General features: G+C 43.3%; 1 protein-coding gene across 23 annotated transcripts in view; it reads right to left on the bottom strand.

Annotated features, from left to right (window-relative positions):
* Positions 1–13,142: 13,142 nt before the first annotated feature.
* Positions 13,143–23,912, bottom strand: part of SORBS2 (sorbin and SH3 domain containing 2) — a 224,829-nt gene continuing 214,059 nt past the window's right edge. For all 23 annotated transcript variants that reach the window (XM_053659830.1, XM_053659849.1, XM_053659834.1 and 20 more), the window contains 3 exons: positions 20,561–20,610; positions 16,688–16,794; positions 13,143–15,271 (listed from right to left, as the gene is read on the bottom strand). In XM_053659830.1, the coding sequence (XP_053515805.1) occupies positions 15,210–15,271; positions 16,688–16,794; positions 20,561–20,610 (219 nt within the window). In that variant the 3' untranslated portion in view covers positions 13,143–15,209. The remainder of the gene's footprint in view (positions 15,272–16,687; positions 16,795–20,560; positions 20,611–23,912) is intronic.

The following is a 23,912-nucleotide window of genomic DNA, read 5'->3' as shown; positions in this document are numbered from 1 at the left end:
GGGCTGAATAAGACTTCCTCTTTTCATTTAATTCCAGTCTGTACCATATGATTATTTAGTAAAATTTTCCCATTATTATTTGAAAAAAAGAAACCTAGCCAATTAGAAATACAACGCCTTCGATTACCTTTAATACTTATTGAGCATACTGTTTATGATCGGGGAAGCCCTGGGAAGCTCCTCACCTGGGCAGTGAGGGAGAGGTGGGGTTTGTACCTGCTGAGAGATGGGCTGTGCTCATCAGGTTCAATACAGCTCACAGAGCCCCCCCCCCCGCCCGGGGAAGCCAGACTCACGTGTTATAGGTGCATGCAGCAAGTGGTGGTGGAAAAGGGTGGGCTTATGGAGGAAAGGTTTACAGAGGAAACGACATTTTTAGCTGGATTTTGAAGGATTTATTCACCTGCTCAAAATGTATTGTTGAGGTTCTGGCTGGGTAGCTCACTTGGTTAGAGTGTCATCCCAATATGCCCAGATTGTGGGTTTGACTCCCCAGTTATTTCATATACAAGAAGCAACCAATGAATGCACAGATGGGTGGAACAACAAACAATGTTTCTCTGTCTCCCCCTTCTCTAAAATCAATAAAAAGGGCGGTTGAATGCCTACTGTACGGCAGACTCTGTGACAGGTGCAGGTGCTCAGTAGGGACGAGGGGCCCCGGCCACCCTCAAGTGACTCGGAGGTGCTGAGAGGCGCTGGCAGGAGGAGGCTGCCCTGGGCAGTGACCTGGGTGGAAGGATGCAGGGTCAGGCTCAGCTGTCAGCAGCGGGGGAGGCCCGCGCCTGCCAAGCGTCCGTTTGGGGCCAGTTGTCATGAGGGGCACTGATCCAGAGTCCAGTGTTGCAGGCCACCACCCTTCCACCATGGCACGGAGGACCCGTAAGGTATCCCCTGTTCCCAGAGCAACTCGGAAAGGATGAAGGAAGGGGAGAAACAGTCTGTTATTAAACGTACTTTAAGTTTAAGGAGTCTTCACCAAATTGAATGGTATTGAACCGGACACAGCGGAGATGTTATTAGCTGCTAAATTGGAGCTAACGTAAATGTTTACTGCCACTGAACAGGGTGGGAGTTCATAGGGCAATTTGGTGGTTACATGGTGTATGATTCTGTTTGTATGAAATATGTAAAATAAGCAAATCCATGGAGACATAAAGTAGTTTAGAGGTTGCCAGCGGCTAGCTCGGGGCTGTCCAGTCTGCGGCCCTCGAGCTGCACGCAGCCCAGGATGGCTGTGACCGCGGCCCAACGCAAAATCATAAACTTACTTAAAACTCAATGAGGTTTTTCCCCCCATTTTTGTTAGTATTTGTGTATTTAATGGGTGGCCTAAGACAACTCTTCTTCCAGTGTGGCCCAGAGATGCTGAAAGTCTGGACACCCCTGGGCTGGAGGGAAGGGGGGATGAGGAGTGACTGCTAATCGGCATGAGGGCACTTTCTGGGGCGACAGAAGTGCTCTGGAATGATACGTGAAAATACTAAACACAAGTCCACTGTACCTTTTAAAGGGACAGAGCGTATGAATTACATCTCAGTCAAGACTACGTGAAAATACAGGATTGGTTAGAGTAAACAGGAAACTACGGTTTTCTTCACATGTCTGAGCAGCAGCAGGAGTAAAGTGCACTCTGTACGGTCATCGTTAATCAAACATGGATGTATTTGATAACTGTGAATCAAAGATTGATACTCTGAACATTCTAATCACACACTGCATTAGGAAACAACCTGTGTCTAGCTTTACATGATTTCTACTAAAATAATACATTTCATTCAAAAACTCCACTGCCAATCAATCAGAACTCAACTCAATTACTACTTGAAGCCAAAAGTACTTAGATAGCTATGCAAAAATAAAGCCAAGCACAAGGTGTGTAAACTCAGTGTGAGTTGCTACAGGTAAACTCTAGTACTTTTGGTTAAGTCAGGATTTTACCTTTGGTTTCTTTCACACTTTGAACGTGAGAAATGATACATGTTATTTTCTAAATTGGAATACTTATTAAGAACATACTCATTGTACTTTTTAAGGCCATTGAATATACTTATTTAGTACAGATTTTTGAATTGCAACCTTTTTCTTTCTTTACTTCTAAGTCTATTTATATTGCGATAAGAGAAAACTCATACGTGGACAGTGTATTACCGCCACGCCATTTTAAGAGCAGGGCTGCAAACGGGCCGCTGCTCGTGCCGTTTTTATCCTTCCTGCAGCCGACTTGGCCCGAAGCCTCAGGGTCGTCTTGGGCTCCACTATTGCCTTCACTTCCTAAAGCCAGCCAGTGGCTGCGTCTTGCTTATTTTATTTCACTTTTCCGCACTTCTCATCTGTGTTCCTGTGCTGCTGCCCTAATTCCGACTGTGTTTCCCCCGCACTGGGACCGGGGTTGCGTCTGGCTCTTTGGCCTCCCTCTTGCTTCTCCGACAGACAGACAGACTGACAGACAGACTCCAGAGTCATCTTGCTCGAGTTGCTCGCTGCCCGGTCACTTCCCCCACACGCTGGCACAGTGTTTTCCTTGATTAAGTCATCATTTCTCCAGTACTTTGGTTTATTCCCTTTGCAGAGCTGTGTCATTTCCAACATTTCATTCTTTTCTTAATTCTACTTTATCTGTGTTGACTAGAAAACTTATATCTTGAAATGCTTTTTTTGGAAGAGTGTTTTATTTTTTTAACGACTTTATTTATTTATTTTTAGAGAGAGGGTAGGGAGGGAGAATGAGAGGGAGAGAAACATCGATGTGGGAGAAACACCAGGAATCAGCGACCCCTTTGCCTTGCAGGACCATGCCCGACCAACGGAGCCACACTGGTCAGGGCCCCTTTTTGTTTGAAGCTCCTCTGTCATTCACTATTCATTTTCCTGTGGAGTGAGAGTAATTCCTGTCAGGTGCCTGACATCCTTTCTGGAACAAGACGGGATAGAGATGAACTATGGACCTTAGCGTTTTGGTGTTTATCTTGGTCTCCCATGGGTGTTTTGCCCACGGCAAGATGATTATGTGTCCCGTAATTATTTCTCTCTGACGCAATTAGAGTACGTAGAAAACTATCACATATTACACGTAAAATACACAGGACATTTTAATTCTTAGGTCTCTAATAGTCTTTATATTTTGAACTGGTTTCTCTTAACTCCCCTCATGAAGGTGCAGCATCTCCAAGTCTCAGTTTAAAGCCTCCCTCACTCTCCCATGGTGTCTTTCTGTTTTGTCTATTTATAGAGTGAGGCTGATTCTTTTTCTCAACTTTATAGTGGAGATAAGGTTTTTAAACATTTATTTTGTCTTTTTATTGAGTCAAAACCCTTTGTTTCTTCTGCCCTTGGTATTTATGTAAATATGACTTTTGTAGGAGAAATGCTAAGAGAAAGACCAAGGTAACATTCAGTATTAGTATTTTGTGATTCAAAAACAGAATGATGTAAGCTATTGTCTTGTAAACTATTTCTTGAGAAAGGCTTCCTGCTTCCCTTTATCCAGTTACTGACCAATCACAGAGGGCTCTGCTCAGAAGAGACCACCCCCACACTTCGCTAGAGAAGGAGGAATCAGGCAGGGTGTATCAAAAGTAAAAGAAAAGCTAGGCCATATCCTGTCCTTGGAGATGGCAGAAAGATGAAGGAGAGAAAGAATGAAGGGTGTGGAGTGTCTCTTGATTTTCTCTCTGGAAGCCTAAGCTTTAAGGAGAAACTTCTAGAGCAATCTGGACCTCAGTCACTTTGACACAAGCTGGGGAAAGCGGGTCGCCAGGCAGCAAGGGGGCTCTGAAGCTTCACTTTCTCAGGCTTCCCCTGACCTTTATAGAATGGGGATGCAGAACAGAGAAGAGAGGGATCAACAGGGTGCACACAAAGGCACATGAGAAGATCCCTCCTGCTGCAGAGGCTGAGGCAGGGCTGGCAGGTGTTCGGGAGTCTGCAGCCCGCAGGAGCTAACATGAGTCTGAGTCAGCCAGGAGGTGATCCCCTGCCCCCAAACCCAGGGAGATCAGATCACCAATTAGACCATCCTCAGATTTCAGCCCCGAAGCTCAGGAGACACCCAGGGGACAGGGACTTGGCCCTGGAGAGCAGGAGAAGTAGAAGACACCGTGTCCAAGATCCCGGAGCTTTCCCACCACCAAGAGGATGTTAAACTCTTTCTTCTCACTTGCCGGGAACTATCTTAGGAAGGAAGCACAGAAGGGAAGGTTATTCTGAAAGGCCGAGTGGTTTCTACTCTGACGAGTGATTGTTTCTTAGTATGAGTGCTTCAGTGTTTGGGATGGACCATATTAAGACAGGATTAGATATTTAGTTACTTTTACATATATAAGTACATAACATATAAATATGTATATGCTTATATTTTTCCATGGGGCAATTTTAAATACATACACAGTACTTTGTAGTAAAAAGTGCTGCAATTTACTTAATTGTGCTCCTAGTATTAGATGCTTAGTTTTTAAATAATTATTTGATGTCAGAAATAACACGACAATACATATGTGTAGCTCAGTATTTGAACACATTCATAATGATTTCTGAATAAATATGTATGGAATAAACATAATTAATAACTATGTAGAGTGAATATGTAGAATAAATATATAGGAATGGCATTGATGGATCAATGCATATACAATATTTTAACATTTTTATTATGAGTGTCAAATTGTCATTTAAAAATTCTGCCAATTTACATTCTCACAAAAACAGTATGGTGATGACATTTTGCATGGTTGCCAATTTACTAGGTGAAGAATTACAATTTATTTTATCCTATTTTTGATTCCTGGGTTGTATAAGTATTTAGATGCTTAGTAGTTCTCTGCTTCTTTTGTGTTTATCTTTTAAAAAATAGTCTCTCATGCCCTTGGCTTCATGCTGGACTGGACCCGCTCCTGCCCACGCAGCAGACTGAGCTGACAGGGTGGCCCCAGCCCTGCTCCAGTGCAGGGTTCCGAACCCTCAACTGGGGTTGAGGGTTCGTAAACCTCAGGGTTTACGAATTTCCATGGGTTTACGAATTTCCATGGGTTTGAGATGCATATTCAGTTGTCCCTCAGTCTGCTGGTATTCTTCCTGAATGATCTCCCGGAACTATTTCATGCACAGTTCAGAAATAAAAGGATCTTGGTGATTCAGTTGATTTTCTTCACTTTACCAAAAAAGATATTGACTCTTGGACATTCTAGTAACTTCTCAATGTCACAGATGTCGAACTCAGGGCTCCGTCATGCCGGGCTGTAGGCTTCTAACCTAGTTGTGTCTCCGTCACCCCTCGGTCCTGCTGGGGTTTTCTGCAGTCTCTCACACAGACTAGAGCTCTGTGTTGGGACCCTCAATGCAGCTGGTGGTTAGTAGCACTCTATCCGATTTTTCTGCTTGTTTCTCTCCCCAGTTCTAGCTTCTAGCTCTGTTTCTGGGCCATTGCTTTCTTATGTATGTACTAACTAGCTTACTGTGAAAAATGACAGTCCACAATTTATGCAATACAGTATCTGCTTTAAAAATCGTATTGATTTAGAATGAAGTTCTAAATGCTGTATTCTGGTTGTCCTTTTTAAACACCAAGACTAGACAATTCGGCAGTGCATCCTGAGGAGTGTCTGATAAGTGAAGTTAAATGTTTGCTGTCACTTAGAATCAGCCAAAATGGTCCCTTCAGAAAGAAAAGAAGGGCCAGGGACTGGCCTTTATTTAGTGCCAACTATGTGTTAGATTCTGCTCGTATATTCTATCGCATTTTACTCCTCAGATAAACTTACGTGATTTTTTTTTTTTTACTGTACTCCTTCTACAAGCTAACTGAAGTTGCCACCAGGTCAGGGCCACTTTCCTTAGAAACCTAAATGAGTCTGAATTTGAAAAATAGGCTTTTTGTATTGTTTTATAGGACTTGTACTGGCAAAGCAAGACATTCACTCTTTTATGCCTTTTTCTTCCTGGTAAACTCCGAATTCCAGAATGATCCTTAAATAATCACATCATCAGCAGCACCCACAGAAGGTCAGGAAGGGGCCTAGACACAGTTGGGTCCCTTTGTTGTTACTTTAAGTCTCTCGTTGCAGGGAGAAATGTCTCCTGAGGTAAGAAGATTATTCACGACCCGGTTAGAACATGGACCATCTCATCTGTGCATGATCAGTGTTGAGAAGTATGCTGTGGTTTTCATACAGCTGTCTAGCCATTTGTCTTTGATAATGGAAGACATACCAGGCCCACTAATCCAAAGGCAGAGGTCGGCTAAGCCTGTGGTTGTGGCGTCTGACAGTGGGAAGGTGCGCCTTGCGTGCTGCGGGCTGCCGGGGGCTCGGCCGGTCCGGGTTTTCACCAGCTCAGAGTTCATGCCCACAGTGAGACTTCTCCACAAGGACAGGGAAGGAGCAAAAGAGAGTGAGGATGGAAGGAAGATGATATTTTTAGAGGTCCCATTATAAATGCTTTGAACAAATAGTCCCAGGTTTTGCCCAGGGATTGTGTCAAAGGTCGGTTTGCTAGCTCCCAGTCATTTCTGTCAACCATTAGCTATCTTTCTTTGCTCAGGGGTTGGGGGAAAAAGGGGCTGGTTGTAAGGAGAAACCTATGCTGTCAGCAACTCTGAGAAGCTAACAAATGGTTACTTTGAACAGGAGCAGCTGCGGAAGAGGATATTCTCATTAAAAACATACTTCGTTGATCTTGAGTCGCTTAGGTGAGCTCAGTGAAATTTTCAGAAGGAGTCCCACCTTGCTGTGCCAACAGCCCTTAGGGGACATGTTGGTGGCACCCTGTCAGGAATCTTCAAGCCAGAATACCTCCCAGGCCAAGGTTGAGTGGAATTTTGGTCTTGGTATCATAGTCCTTGTATCATAGCTCATCTTCAGAAGAAAGCAGGGCCCTAGCTCACACATAGGCTCTGACAGTGTCTGAGCAATAGCAGCCAAAAGGTGGCACGGGTTGGCATTGCATCATAGGCCTAGTAAAGTCAGTATTTACGCCAGTTCAATCTTGAGACCAATTTTACTTGATACGATTAAAGAATACAGAGTGTGAAAATGATATACTGATTCTTTGTCATGTTGTCCAAGGGAATTTTTCCAGGATAAGTGTTTTCTGTGCGTTTTGAGCTTATGTCCCATTGTGGCCTCATCGGTTCTTGCATTCTGTGGGAGAACAATGATATTTCATGATTAATGAACAACTTCTGATATTACTAGCTTTCACGTTCTGCCTTTTCATACTTGAACACTATCCATAAGGATCCACACAAACACGCACACATGCACACAGGGGTGGGCAAAAATAGGTTAACAGTTCGCATGGAAAATATACAATACTTACTAAATACTATTACAAGAATAAACTTTCACATGCAGCTGTAACCCTTTTGCCCACCCTGTATATTTATACATGTGTGTGATATATACCACACACACACACACACACACACACAGACCAGTGCAGTAGGTTGAATGTTTCACTGCCACCCTCTGTCCCCTTTGGAGGGTAACCAGCAGATTGCCGACACTTTCTTTGAAGGCTCCTCTGATTGTATATGTGAGATGACTTCTTAAAGCAAGTGATTGAGAACAGATGGTGAAACAAAGTAGCTCAAATGGTCTGTCTTGGGGACTAGGTGCTGACGATCTCACGTATGAGGGCCCGAGGCGTCACCTGAGGAGACCCGGGCATCCCTTGCTGTCCCTCGTTCACCCCTTTGCTCACCCTGCTGTCTTGTGCAGTGAGAATTCAGGAATGTGCTGCGCCTCTTGTGGATGGTGTGGCCATCAGGGAAGCAGCCCTTGCAAAACTTGGGGACCTAGGGTTCTGAGGGTTCAGAAGAAACTACTAATCCAGAAATGTCTGGGGTCTGTAAGACATAATGAGCTTTGGATGGCCTCTCGATAGACTCAGGCAGAAAGATTCAGCCACCAAGAAGAGTTCAGCAAACGTGCCAAAAAGAGATGGTGCTTCGATACCTACTTTATATTCTAAAGGTTTTGCAAAGTGTTGTCCAATGACCTAAGCCTCTGTAAAGTATTTTATTAGTGAGCCTTCCAGACTCCCTGGCGGTGCTCATCTGGCTCTGATTAATGTGCAGGCAATGGAGACAATTAAGACCAGAGACAGGACTCCTGTCTCAGAGCCTCTGCCGTAGGTGGGTGGGCAGTGGGTGTCTGTGCAAGTTTGGGTGTAATTAACAATGAGCAAGGAGATCTTGCTAAAGTTTTAGTCTCTGGGACCTAGGATTTAAAAAAGAAAATTTTTTATTGTTGACACTATTACACATGTCTCCCATTTTCCGTCCCTCTTCCTCCTTCCACTGAGCCCCACAACTCTGGCCTTCACCACATTGTTGTTTGTGTCCATGGGCTTTGCATATATGCATATATTTGCATATATGTTCTTTGGCTAATCTCTCCCAGTCCCCCTACTTCTCTCCCCCCTGAGATCTGTCAGTGCCTTGCATGGGTCCATGCTCCTGGTTGTATTTTGTTCATTAAATTCCACATATGAGTGAGATCATATGGTATTTGTCTTCCTCTGATGGGTTTATTTCACTTAGCATAATGTTCTCCAGGTCTGTGCATGCTGTCACAAAGGGTAAGAGTCTCCTCTTTCTTCATAGCTATGTAGTAGGCCATTGACTAAATGTACCACAGCATTTTTATCCACTCACCTACTGATGGATGCATGGGCTGTTTCCAGACCTTGGCTATTCCATTTTCTTCTTACAGGATTGAATTTTTCTTACATAACTAGTATCTTCTGTTAGGGTGGCTCTGTGGGTGCGTGTGCACGTGCAGGGAAGAGTGGTCAAGGGCACAAGCTGGACCACCCAACAGTTATCCTGTTCTGTTAGTTTGGATCCTATACTTGCACACATTGACAACCCCCAGGATGACTCGGATGTTGCACCCAACAGCTCTGTGGTCCACACAGTTCTCAATTTAACATCTCTCTTCTGTAGGCCACTCCTTAGCGGGAAAAATGCCTAGTGCACATGATAGCATATGCTGCAAAGATAATAAATATGATTTTCTCTTCTCTCGGCCTTTTCTCTTTCCTCTACCAGTTCCTCTGAGTGCAACATTATTAATGGTAATCCTGTAATTTTTGTTTCTTGGTTTTGAATTAATTGCATTTCCACGAGTCCTGTGGTTGACTTTGACTTTTCCTTGTTGTTTTTATAAACCTGATAAGGTCGGCTTGACTTGAAAATGTGATTTAGTCACTATTTATTTATTTGAGAATTTTTATAAGAGTTTATTTGCGCCAAACTGATGACATAGGCTGGGGAGCAAGATCTCAAATGCTCTGTCTGCAGGTTATAACTATTAAGTGCAGGTCATAAAATTTCTGTTCAGTGTGGGCCCGCTTTTGCCTGTAAGTTACCTACACACACACTTCTATGCACATGCAGAAAAGTACTCTGGAAGGAGATGTGCTGAAGTGTAATCTTTACTCTAAAAAAATGGGACTCTCAGAAAATACAGTGATTCTGTATTTTCTAATTTTTCCTATAGTCTGTTGCTTGTGTACTTAAAAAAATACTTTAAAAAGTCATCCTCAAGCTTTCTGTGATAGCGGTGCAAGATCTGACACCCACCCCCTGGTGTTGTTAATGGTAATTTATTTAAATAGTTTATTTGAAATGGCACTTATTTTTGGAAAACGTTGGGACTCCTGAGTCACCCGTCATATTTTCGGGAAATGGATGAAACAAGAAACCCCAAAGGAACAGGTGAAGATTTACTAGGCAGAGGTCTGTCTTGCACTGAAAGGTTTTTGGGTCAAGATATAGGTACGTGCATGAGCTCAGATGGAACTTTCCTGAGCTATGGAGGGGCTGAATTTAGCGGTGAGCTAAGGCTCCGGGTCACTTAGTGAGTCACCCAGCAGGGAATGGCTAGTATCTATGTCCTGGGGCTTTGTAGGTTGAAACGCCGTCCAGCAGGCACACCGTGTTCCTAGAGCACTCTGGGCTTGCCTGCCTCGCAGGGACCCCACGTTACCAAGCACTTTGCAAAGCCACCACCAGCTGCTGAGCTGACTCACCGCCAACAGCCTCTAGAGTCTTGGTGAATCACAGCTCACCGACAAGCTTAGTGAAAACAGGTCAATCGCGCTATGTTATCCTCATGGGTCACTGTATACTTTTAAAAACCAAGGTTAGCTTGTCCTGGGGCGGCACTGTTTTACCGGGTTGGGTTTACAAGCACCCCTCGCCCTCCTGGGCACGGCAAGGCGCTGCTGTGGGTGCGTGGCTGCTCACGGTGGCGAAGTGGGTGGGAACGGTGGGGAGGAAGGAGGCAGATGGAAGTAAGCGCTGAACTGGGAGTGCAGCTTCTTCAGCGTGTGTCTTGCACTGTGGTTTGGAACAAAAAGTGTAGGTGTGGGAGGTAGACACACCAGGTTCTGAACCCAGCGCCCGTCACCTATTTCGTGATAACCTCGGAGACAGCTTCCTCACCTCTAACTCGGGCACAAAGCAGATTTGCTTTTTCATTTTTTGGGAGGATAAAGACAAGGAATGCGTGTAAAATAACAGCCTGGTGTATAGCAGAATTTCAGTATCTCTTCTCCTCTAGTGAGTTTCCAGGCCAATTGCTGACCATGAACACAGACCAGGGGTTCACAGGCTTTTTGCCTAAAGGGACAGATGGTAAATCTGTATTAGATAGTATTTTAGGTTTCACGGGCCAGGAGGCAAAATTGAGGATATTATGTACACCCATAGCAAAAAACAAATTTCACCAATTCGTTGACGACTCTCAAAATGTAATAGTAATAGGGTACAGTTTTTCTAATATAGACAGATCAGTGAAAAGCAAGGTGTTTTTCCCCCCTGGGGAGACAACATTTTACTTAATTGGTATTCAAATTTCCTGTTCCCTGTCATCCAGCGCATGCTGGTGTTCTTCTGCATGAGCCATTCTGACCTCGCAGGCCAGGAGCACACGGGTGGCAGGCTGCAGTTGGTCCACAGGCCGTAGCTGGCCAACTCCTGCTGCAGACCGGTCATTAGCAACACCAACTGCTTGTGCCTTGACCCAGCCACCCATGATGAGTGAGTCACTGGCATCATGACTGATACACAAAGAACCGCTGGGGGCCTTCAACCTGGAACGGAAGATGATTCAATCTTTAAATAAAGGGGCTGGTGGAAGCCGACAGAGTGCATAGTCTATGTGATCAAATGGCTAAAGACTATCTCTGTTTGTGGCAGAAATCTGGAAAGCAATAGGAAGAAGTTATCAGGCCTCATAAACTAACCACCCGGGCAGAGAGAGATGGAGTAGTGAATGAGACCAGTGCCCGGACGAGGTCTTTCTGCTGTCCATCCGTTAGGAAGTGGGCATGCCTACTTTTAGTGAGGACCTAGCGAGGGAAGGATTGACGCTTGGCACATAAAATATCAGAGGGTCCCTCCCTGGTGACTTTTCTGACCTGCATGGCCAGTTTGTGCACAGGTGTGAGAGGCAGAAGCTGATGAATAGTGACAGTGATTTATCAGCCAAGTTGTACTGTGTTCCCAACAGTGGACCCCACACCACCTCCCCAGCTGGTCTTCAGTGACATAGATGAGGCGCATTGAGTTATTTTTGGTGTGTCACGGAGAGCATGCATCAGCATAAGACCAAGTAAAATAGGTTACTAAGCATCGATTCTGAAGCAGAAAGCCCAATAATTCAGTATTCTGCCCAGCACCCTAGCACGGCCCATGGGGACAGGGCAGGAGGGTCACAGTGGCAGCAGCTGTCTGGGCCCGATGGCCCTGTGGGGGAGGGCGCACAGCCACAATGGCGTAGGCTTCCTGAGCGCAGGGCTGGGACCGTGCTGCAGCGGCGCCTCGGCGGATTGTATGGAGACGCGCGAGTGATTCATTCTCAGTCAGAACAAGACAATCTAGATTTTGGTGCACGTGTTTTCAAAACCCCAAAGTTTCATTTGCACAATGTGGCGTATTTCACAACAGAGTCCGTGAAGAGAGAAATGGGAAGCAGTCCCCAGAACACAAACATGCACCTCGCAGTTTATCCCATTCGGATTTACGTAGCTGTGTATTTGGCTGTGGATAACGTGCACTTTTTGCCCAAAATTTTGAGGGAAAAATAAGGATGCACATTATAAATGGGTAGCGCCGGAGATACCGTGCATCTGTTCTTGTGTTTGATGATTCTTTGTTACATAAAATGTCTCACCCCATAATATGTTCAAAAACAAACGCTAAAATTCTTTTATTATACAAAAACCAAGTATCTAAATATAAGTAAATAAAAATTGAATTAAAAAGTTAAAACAAAAGATTTTTCCCCTGAAAGTTAGGGGCCAAAAATGTGGGAGCACATTACACAGGCCAAAATATGCTAAATCACTTAGCAGTACTTGGATGAAAAAAGGAGCAAGAGAATAGGTACAGTCTTCGCAAAAAGGAAGTACTAATATCTGTGTATACTAGTAAAAGCAGAGAACTACTATGAGGTGGAAATTTTCCAGTGGAATAGAGAAAATGAGGATGAGTATTAAAGTTAAGCAACTCGACCAGACATCTTTGAGAACTGAATTGCCAGCTGAGGAAGGCATGTGTTTCTGAACGTGCACGTGTTTCTGAACATGCACGTGTTTCTGAACATGCACGCTACAGATGTGGAAGAGGGTTGACGCGCAAAGGGCCATTGGGGACCCAGATGGGTAGAAAGGGTGCCGGGAGAGCTGGCAAGCTACACACTGTGTGTGAGAAAGAGAAATGATGCCCAACTGCCGCCCATAATTGGAAGTTTATTGAAAGCTTGTGGGTGTCACGTGAGTCTAACATTCCGGTGGTCATAAGGCTTTGCAGGGTAAGGTTTTTAAGTTTTGAGATAGTTGAGAAAGTGCTTACACCTTCTTGTCATTAACTTCTCCTTGGGGAAAATGAAGCTATTTATGAGACAGAAATATTTTAATGTGTTGCTTTAGCTGAAGAGCAGTTTTTAGCCAGAGTATATTTAGCAAGTGAGTTTTGGTGGTGTGTTTAACAAATATTTCCTCTCTGAGCTGATGCAGAGCCGGTTTTGGTATATCCAGAGAACACAGGGCAAATGCATTTTCTCTTAGTTTATCTAACAAATTGGGATAAAACACACACTTTGTTTAAAGATACATGTCAAGAAGGAAGACTGAAGTATACTTCCAAGCAAAATTTATTAGATGTCTATTCAAGAAAAACACAATGACCTTTGCTTGTAAGAATTCAAAGTCAATTACCTGAAAACCAGGTGTGAATATTTTTCCTTTTAAAATCAGATACAGAGAGTAGAAACAGTAATTTTTTTCTTAAATATGACAGGCAACAGATATTGAAGTCTTTCCCATAAATGGCATGGAAGATAGTTACTCATTTATCAGCAAAGCTGCATGCGGCTGACCTAATTTCAAAACAAAGGCCTTTAAAATATAAAGCTGGCTGTGAACTTGACAGTGTTCAAGGTAGGCTACTCAAAGATGTTTCTTTACCCTTTTCCTACTGAAATTCCTTGGTACTGGATATTTACATCCATTTCAGTTTGGCTGCTAAGATCTTTTAAGTTCATGAACTTTGCATGAATGCTGTCTTACAGAATCACAATGTCAAGGTGTGCTTATCATCTGTGGGATTGGTAAAAGACAGCCTTTAGCTCAGTTGAAGGGAAGAATGAAGACCGAATTAGGAAATTCCCTTGTTTTCTCAACAACTAAATAGTCTGTACAAAAAAAAGAGCAAACATATGTACAAAATTGTAGAGTCTACACACATTGTGAAAAGATCTGTCACTGTCCACAGAATATCATAAAAAGTTTTATCTATAAGGTGCTCAAGATCCAAATATGAATAGTTCTTATGCAAAGTCATAAGAAATACAAAGCTAGTTCTCAGGGTGTGTGTGATTCGGGCACTGTAAACCATGTCTAATCTTTCCGGTCCCAGCATCATTTTGTCAATTTCTACTTCAGGGAAGGAAATACAACCTGAAGGATTTAACATTGCTTCTTAAAAGTGCCTAATGAATTCCAAGGAAATATTGTACACACACCAGGAAAATCAGGCTCAACATATTCCTGTCCTCAAATGTAGCCAGGATTCTGAGTTCCATAGAAGAAAAATAATTATCATAGTAAAAATAATTGTATTGATCATAACCCTTGCTAAAACCAGCCTTAATACTTGTGATGCTTCTAAATTACTCTATTTCTATAAAATAAAGTGTGGTATTCTTTTACATTTCCATAAACTGTACGACATATCACACGAATTGTCTGTACTCATACATTTGCAAATGTGTGTGAGCACACAGTGAAATCTTACCTATGAATATTGCTTACAGAGACTTTCAAGTGTCTATGTTAGAATAACTTTTTGCACCTCTCACTAACACTGCTTTTATTTCAATTTTATCCGATAAATAAAACACTAAGAGCTCATTGTTCATGATGCTGATTATTACATTTTAATATAAAATAGCAATGCAACTTTACAACACAATATTTTTTTTGCAGTCTAGCTAAACCTCTTATATTCTCATGATTATTACCAAAAACTTTTATTCACTTACTGTTTGCACTTCTAAAAAGTACAAAAGAATCGCAGGGAGAGACTGCTATTGAAAACTCACATTCAATCCCCCAAAATCTCACTCATCCGAATGAACTTTCCTACCCTTGCTTTAGGTTTTGTAATCACTGTGCATATTACAACATCGAAGTGCAGGCAAACAATAGCTGAAGTACAGTTGTCATGTCGTGTAAACGAGGACACTAGGCAAACTCGTGAAAAGGAAAATACACTGCCAAGCTAAGAGTGTGAAAATGCACACCGTGGTATTAAGTAATAAACCGTCTTCAGGACACCTGACGGGAGGGACGTACTCTGAAGCGGGCCAGGGAGCTTCCTTGAGACACTCTCATCCTCTGCCTTGGACAGTTAACCCTTTTCAAGTGTAATGATTTTCTTTCTGATCCCATCACACAGAGCAGTCAGTTCAGAGCAGAAAGCAGGAATAATGCACTTTCACATGGAACCAGCCTGCCAGTCTCCCCAGGGCTCAGCTCTGGCAGTTACGTTGCTGGTGGTTGGGTGGCGGGTGGGGATGGTGATGGCGGGTGACTTCTATTGGAAACCGTAAGGCATGACAGCGGGGGGCCTGCGGGGACCTTGGAGGGCAGGTTACGCAGATGTGGTGCTGAACCGCAGCTTTGATAGGAGGGAGGGTGGCTCACAGCCTCTTGACGTAGTTCCCGGGGAAGGTACCAAAGAATTTGGTTCTTCTTGAGGTTCCTGCAAACAGAAGCAGTAAAGGAAATATAAGTCCATATACATGGCTGGAAAGATCTTCCTGTACAAGGCTTCGCTGAAGGAGCAAACCCTACAGGGCACAGGGAAGAAAACACACCGGGACACTAGGAAGACTGAATCAGCAGTTTTCTCTGCACTGCTGGTGGCCAGTAGCGTTTTATGGTTAACTGCTCTGCCTCCATCACGCCGGGCTGAATCCAAGAGCCCAGCCTCTCAGCCCGCAAGGAGTGTGTCCTGCTGGGGAGGTGGATTTTTAAGTGTAACATTCTCACACCTTGACACAGGTGTCACGTGGAGGCATCGGGGCACATGGTCACAATTGTTCTATTGTCTCGCAGAAGTTCATGCCAAATGCCCCACGGTTCATTTACAAATAGCACTGCCAGAGTTGTTAATACAAGCTAGAAAATTCAAGCAACTTGCAAAGTTACTAAAGGAAAAAAGAGATAAACCACCGTTTGTGGAGGGGGGTGGGAGGGGCCTCTGTCATCGGGCATGACTTCTAATTTGAGTGAAACCACAAGGGGCCATCGATGTGATCGCCTTTCCTTTCAAAGGACATGATTCTTTTGAAACTTTTTGTAACCGCTGGTGTGCTGATTTCATCCTCAGGATTTCCAGCTCAAATTAGAGTGAATAGCGTCGTCCCAGCTCCACGTCTGGTTTGGGCTCTGTCCCTGTGTAGGTGAGCCCTTTGGCTTCGGTGCCGTGAGTTAACAGACACAGAGGCGGAGGCTCGGGGCTGCACCGCGGCTGTGGTCCTTTTACTATTTCCTTTCTGATTGCCTGGCTGCACAGTCAGCCCCGCATTCCCTCATCTGCTGTCCCCTCCAGACTCCCGTGCCCTTTCCCGTGTGCCCTGCTGTGTGAGGCTCTTGTCTCTAACTGTCCCCTCAGACCACTCCTAGTCTCCCAGTGGTCGGAAGGGAATGTCGGTCTACTTTCGGCACGAATTACAGGGGGGCGAATCCCCAGGCTGCTAGGGCGCCCGCAGCAGACCTCGTGAGTGGGTGAGCTGTTTGCTGGACCTTGTTCTCTCCAATGGACCCTCACTGGTGACAACTAGTATTCTCCGTGGGCCAGAGTGTTAGTATTTCTTATCTAGGGAGCATTTTTGTTGGTGTTCTTAGATCTCAGCCTTTCCTGGTTGGTGCCATTGAAGGATATTTTCTTCTCCAAGGTGAGTGGCAAAGAAAGCTGGCAGCAAATCACATCTACCCAAAGCGGCCAACACTAAACTACAGTAAAAATGCAACAGCCTAGTGCATATGAAAGTCTGAAAGAGCAAAGGCATTATGAAATCAAAGAGAGCTCGATTGTCAGGTCAGGCCATGCAAGGGAGCAAACACAAACACATTTCAAGTGGCCGAGTCTGTCGAGAAGGAGACGCCCACGTACCCACAAACCACCCGTCATCACATTTTTCCATCACGTCGATGACGTCGCTCTCTCTGAGCTCCAGCTCGTCTTCATTCCGAGGAGTGTAGTTATACAGAGCCTGGAACCTGCGACGGGGCAAATGGACGTGCATAAGAAGGAGGTCCTTGCGGCTTTGCGAGACTATAGGAGGCGCACACTGTTTATTTTGCCCTTCCCATTTCTGTTCTTCCTAACATTTTAATTAGGTGACCTAAGTCTTTGATAAGCACGTACGGAGAAATATTTAGACTCTCATGGGAGTTAAATCACTCTACTGGCTTTTCAAAACTTGCAATGAGGAATATTCATGGCAGATTATAACATCTCTGAGTTGGATTAAACATTTGAACGTTTATCAATCAGACCCACATTTTGACGAGTCACACATGTTGAGCATTCAGACATTCAGCACTAATAAAGAATATGAAAGAAGTGGCAAATGCATTATCCAGCTATATACAAACAAGGAATTACAGTTTTAGCTCTCTACAATTGGAAGGAAATTGTCACAGTTTGCAAGTTGAATTTTCAAATTATTCTAGATTGAGATGTATGTACCAAATGTCTCAGACACATGCCTTCTAAACCACTATGTGAAAATGAATGTAAAACAGAATATTATTATTTTTTTCACCGGGAATAATTCTTTGAAGAAGTTTACTTTCCTAGTATAAGTCCGTGTTTTCTGAGGATTTAGAATTTGAAAATTTGATATCATTCACCCAGGTAATGAAGTGAATGTATTCTCTGCTCTATTATCACTGACAATTTCAAAGAAGAGATAGATTATGGGCATAAAAGTTTCCTTTTAAAAGATGCTGGAGAAACTGTGTTGGATGTGAAAATTCTCTCTTGAGGTAATTTTCCATAAAAAACTTATAGAATGCTACTACTTTCCCTTTTCTGTCTGAATTTTTTGAGATCATATATTTTGGTGACATGGATTAGTAACAAATTCAGACGTTGAATTTTTGGTGATAAAACACCTTGTATGTAGCGTGTGTTAACATGGACCAGCCTTTTGAAAAGTGAAGACACAAATTCTAGCAGCCGCGGAGGTCAGGAAGAACTGGATCTGCAGTGAAGATGAGAACTTCACGGTGCTTCTAAAATATTATCAGTATTGGGAGGGGGTTCCAAAAAATCAGTGAATTTGTCTGCTGTTTTCATAACAGTTATGTGATTCTACCAGTGTGAGAAAATAAGAACAACATGTCAGGGTGTGCTGGATTTTTTTTTAAGCCCCCTTAAAAAATTTGGTACTATGGAATACTGCTCCGGACTTAGCATGGTTTAGTTCTAATTTCTTTATTCACTTGGAAAACCATATTTTGGTAGAATGAAACTATTCTGTCACTTGGACTCAAATGTTGTAAGTCAGGGACATGGCCCCTTTTGGGGCCCCTCTGTGTCCTTGTCCAGGACCTTGGTAGAGCAGGCCTGGGTGGGGGCTGGGGAGTGTCTGGGAAGGAGTTGGTGAGATGAGGCGTCCCATACCTTCTCCTAGAAAACATGTCTTCCCTGGCCTGGGACCAAACCCTGAAATTCCAACACTGGAGATGTCTTCCCCTGTTAATATTTTGGCCTCCTAGTAAAACTTTACAGCCACCTGCACGCTTTGGGATTGGGCTTCTGCACCTCATCTGTTGAGAGGCAATTCTGATTACGAGGAAGGGCGGAGAAAAGCAGCCAGAATCTCGGAGCGACAGCAGAAAAGGTCGGGAGGGGTGGAATACCAACATCACTCCGTTTGGCCGTCTGCGTGGGGCCAGCCCTCGTTGGAGTAATCAACTTAATTTGTTGTTTGCTTAGGGATTTGACTTGGGGGCCATTTAGGTGAAGGGATGGTGCATTTTTTATATCCATGGGGAATGTTGATTTCAACATAGTTCCTTCTATAATTTCACCCTTGAGAGAGAGATTCGTTCCCCGGCTGCTAGTTCAGTGGATATACATCTCAGCATCTCTCACTTGGGGACACACAGATTCTCTGACTGAGCTTCTCAGGGTTCAGCTGTCACCTAGGCACGGCTCCAACCACTTAGGGAGACGGGTCTATTTAAGGCCACAGACCCTGGCTGCTTGGAGACTCTCAAGGTCCCAAGAGCCAATAAAACCAAAATTGGCACGAACTCCTACCTCGCTTTGGCGTGATGACAGCCAGGGTGCTTGTCAAACTTTACTTACCATCCTGGTTCACTTAGACCACAAAAAATGGGGAGGTCAGGGAAATGTAAACCCACCCTTTGGAAACCCTGCTGCCTCTCCGGGCTTTCAGAATGAGCCTGGCGTGGCAGGAAGTGCAGGGAGTTGCACTGTCCCGAGTTGGCTGGGGAGAAGTGCGGGTGGGGGGGGGTGGTGGGGTTCGGGCGCCTCCAGCACAGAGTGGACTTGTCCACAGGGAATGCCCCACCGCCCTCAATGCTGTCCCTAACTTGCAGCTTTTTAGTCGGGCATTTCACCGTAATTCTGAACTGCAGCACTGTAACACATGGTCCCTGTTTTCACTCAAAACCTACTTCTTGCGTGAAAGAGATTAAGTGACACCTCATAAATTGGGGTTGCTGTCCAACAGAAATGTAATAGTGTTTTACAATGTCCAAAGCAGGACTTCAAAACTGTGCCTTCTCCTCGCCTCTGAGCTCAGAGGTTCCATAAACAGGCAAATGACCAAGACTGGAAGTCTTAACTCCACAGTTCACAGAACAGCGCTACATGCCACACCTGTTAATTCACAAAATCCTTACAAGCCGCTCCTATAGTCTGTTGGTGATGCAATAAACCTAACCAGCCCTGGAATTTATTTTTTTTTGTGATGTGATCCTATTGTCATTTGCGTAAATAAGAAAACAAAAACGTTAGAATTACAAGGTCATATTTAAAAGGTTTCCAATTTAGTGAAATTTTGAATGACTCTTATTTCCAACCATCCTTTTCATAGTCTTTTGCTTAGCAAGGCCTTCTGGTTGTACTCAGAGACGGCCAGTCTCGGGTGAGAGACGCTTCCTGAAGAGCATGCTCTTGGCTAGGTTTCAGGTCTGCGAGAAGCCGGGAGGATGCACGGTGAGGAAGGCCCACACCTGCTGGACTCGCTGGGCTCCAGGTGGGTGGAGCCTGGGCCGTGGGTGGGAGGCTTCCTGTGCGGGCTCAGGTGTGCCTGACACACGTCCTTCCAGGGGCCTAGCTCCTGCCTCACACAATGGCAGGCACCAATAGGAGGTAGGTCCCCCCTGAGTATCTCCCCATGGGTAACAATGGAACAGAAAAAGACACAGAAAATGTGAGTCTGAAGGACCGTGCTGACACCTTCAGGATGACTTGACATAGTATCAGCAAGGAGAGGGGACTTGGAAGTGTGAAAAGGCATGTCACCGAATGACAGTGCATTTTTAATACTGCCATTCCCAGAGATCCGTCCCAGAATGTGACTTTGGAATTGTCACTAACTTATCACTTTAGGTCTATTGTTACATTCTCCTGCTCTCTAAACATGCGCAAAAACAATGTTAAGGCATTTTCAGTGTCTTTAAAGCTGTAGTTACTAGGATCTACACCGTGAGTGAGCAGAGGGAGACAAATTCCCACGTCTTAGGAATCTCTACAGCTTCAGAAAGCTTCTCTAGCATGTAAAACCGTCCCTGCAAATCACCGGTTTCTGTTTTAAACTCATGTCTTCTCTCTGTTACGAGAGATGGAGGCTATTGCGACCCCTCTCAATCTGGGAGGTCTCGTGCTAGTTCCTTTGGTCTCTGTCACCCGTAGAGTTGTGCCACCCCCTCTTTGGTCCGTCAGTTGTCCATCTTGTGGGTCAAGGTTAGTCCTGAGTTTAGAAGATAAGAAGAATATACTCACGGTTCCCCGCCACCATGAATGTTTTCGTGAGTAAACGCAGGACGCTGGGGCTGAAATGACAGAATTTTCAGTGTAATCAATGTTTAAACTGGTGCTGCTTAAAAGATAATTTGGATAATGGCATGGTACTTTTCTTGACATTTAATATTTCCTGTTGTAAAAAACCAAGAGGAAGAAAACAACAACCACCAGCAAGGGCTTCTGCAGATTAATAATTAAAATATTTTGAAGGGTGCTTCAAATGAATTTAAGACAACCAAGCTTCAAATGTTTTGAAAATATTCACAATCTAGTCTGCTCAAGTTTTAAGGAAAAGTTGGGGTTTAGTCCCATTGATTTTTTCAAAGGCCAGGAATATGGCAAGAACATAGACACCAAACCACTTGAACGGGAAGTCTGGACACCTTCATCCAACCTTATTCCTCAGCGTTTTCTCAAACAAGCAGAAGATGAACCACATTTAGTCCGACAGCAACTTATTCACATTCATTCTTGTATACTTCTCCGTCACAGAGGACATTTTCACATACAATACAGATGGAGATACTGATAGGCAGACATCCCATGCTACATTTGAATTAACACTCTCTGTTCTCAGTGTGGATAGAACACATGCATTTTTAAAAAAGAGGAAACAGAGAACTTCAAATAGAATGCAACAGACAAGATCCAGGTAACATGTAACATTTTACCTTAGAAGAGAAATATTGGTGGGAATTCCCCGTGCACTGAACTCCCAAAAGAGTTTCCTTGCTTTTTAAACTAAGCATCAAGACCAGTATCTGTAATAGATACTTATAATATTGGAAATGACAAGCCTTAGGATCCCATATATCCACATAAATATTGCAGTGAATGAAACTTAACACAGTGGTTGAATATGTAAACTTTATACCAATGACCTCAATATTACCTTTTAAGGGAAAACTTATTACAATTTTCACAACATGTTTCAAAAGCATGCTCCTCTAAATGATGGCCACATGGGGAAATGAGGAAAATCAGAGCTTGCCCGGCGATACTAAAAGTGACCGATGGCTACTGGACCAGTTACTAGGTGGACCCAGGTGCTTAGGCGTCAGGGCCAGGGCCACTGCCTGGATCTCAGGGTTACGAGGGGGTTCCTGACAGACTGTGTAATTTTCCCTGCAAATTGTCCGGAGAAAGCCCACTGGTCCAAGGTGGGCAACTCTGGGGTTCCTTTCAGTGTGAGTCTAATTCTGCCCCCTTCCTAAATTCTGCATCTACTCTCTTTCCACCTAAGCTGCCTATCTAACCGAAGAAGAGTGGGTACTTGCTTTAGTAAATTATAAGCTTTGATTGTATTAATTGAAGTTTTTGTTAATAGTATTTTTAGAAATTTCAGTCAACAGTCTGTGCATGGAATATATAAACTTAAGACCAAAGAATGGATAAAAATGATTGGACACATGTATGACTTTAGAGTACAATACTCCTATAAGTCAATATAAAATTACTAATGATGTATTTGCTACTAAAATTATAAAATACACTGTTTTAAAAATGATGAAGACTAAGCTGTTTTTCAGCTATTTTAAGGTCATTTAACATAATTAAATCAATTTAAATATATGAAAAGCAAATATAAATCATTTACAAGCCTATATGCTCTTACATTTCTTCAATTTCTTGTTGAATAATATGTATATAAAACTTTTAATGCAGAAATAAGATGTATATATAAATTGCTATGAACATTTTATAATGATTTTCCAGTCTTCTTTCTCATTTTAAATCACCACAGAATAACACTCCCTCATATATGTATATATATATTTTAGTCCTATTAACCATTTTCTTTTTTTTTGTTTTGAAGTTAAGACTGTTCTAGACTATTTTTGTTATCATAAATAACAGTGGTATGAACATTTTATACAAAGGACTATTTTCTTCTTTTGAACCATTCCTGAAAACACAATTCCAGGAGTAAAATTTTTGCCCAAAGATTATACATTCAAGCCACATCCTATTGAAAAGGTTTTCTTTAGTCATTCAAAGATACTGTGTAACTTAAAAATGTAACTTAATAAAACTACATAAAAATGTAACTTAAAAAATATACATTACCATATTTCCAATCACATGTCAAGGTAGCTACTGTTCTTTCACAAAAATAATTGTGGCAACATTTCCAGTGCCTAACAAACTTATAAATAATAAATAGCACTTGTTTTTGCCTGAAGAGAAAATGTCTTGTAAAATATATTTCATTGTGCTCTGAAAATGGTGTCTCTATTTCCAAATATTTAAATCATTCTAATACTTGTGAGATGAGTAAAAATTTGACTTTTACGTGTGGCACCCAGGGCTTGATAAAAGCCATTTCATTCCTTCCTTATGCTAAAGTGTGGCTGCAACTCTAAAAATCAGATTGTTCATTAATGTAAAACAGTTTGCCTTTAACATCAATGTAAGCACCTTTTCGTTATTGTTATGACAGTTTTGCCAGTTTAGTTCAATTCATCTCATCTCGTGCATCATGGAAATGACTCCTCCCTTTGGCAATTATGAAGATGGGGTTATTGCCAGAGGGGTGCGGCCCCCCAGTTCCACGGGCCTCTGCATCTCCAGACCCCATGTAACATGCTCCTGGAATGCTGGCCAGCAACCCCTCTGCTTTCACCCACCTTCCCCACTGTGTCCTCTCTTTCATGTCCTTTGAAAGCGTCCCTCCTTGCTTTTGTTTTCCCCGAATCACCAGCTTTCTGTGCCGTTCCCATCCTCAGGCCAGGGCTGATTACAGCTTCATCGGCACAGAAATTGCGCGTCTATCGCAAGGCTGAGCTCTGGGGTGTCTCTAAGGTTTCCTTTTTATCAGGCATCATTTCCTCGTGAACGTGCATGACTGGGAACCGGCTTTGCAGAAAGATGACCGTGACAGTGTTCGAACTGATTTATTTTAAAAGTGTTTGGTCAACAGAGGAGTATGTAGCATTCATAGACACATTTATGTCTTTCTGGAGTTGGCATTGACCGTATTACCTTGGACACACACCTTAGCTTCCTGATCTCGAAAATCAGGGAGTTGGACAAGATGATGGTTTAGATCTTGCCTGTCCCCCTCAGGGAGTCTGTGAAGGAAGAAGCATGTCCACAGGCATGTTTCCTGTGTCACATAAGGTGCCATCACCAACCTTACTCAGGGAGTTATCAGAGAGCTGTGTCAACTGACATTTATTGGGCAATTCTCAAGTGTTGCAGTCATGTGGATACAGTAATAGTAGTAACTCAACTCCATTCTGTAGATCCGTCTGTAAACCAAATCCCCAAGACGGTCACGAATAAGTGAAAAGAAGAAACAATGATAATGTTGACTCTCACTGTTTATTGC

Source organism: Artibeus jamaicensis, unplaced genomic scaffold, assembly GCF_021234435.1.
Source record: "Artibeus jamaicensis isolate MK-2021 breed Jamaican fruit bat unplaced genomic scaffold, CSHL_Jam_final scaffold_833, whole genome shotgun sequence".
Lineage (NCBI taxonomy): Eukaryota > Metazoa > Chordata > Mammalia > Chiroptera > Phyllostomidae > Artibeus > Artibeus jamaicensis.
Note: the sequence above shows the minus strand (reverse complement) of the source record. Positions and strands in the feature narration are given on the sequence as shown.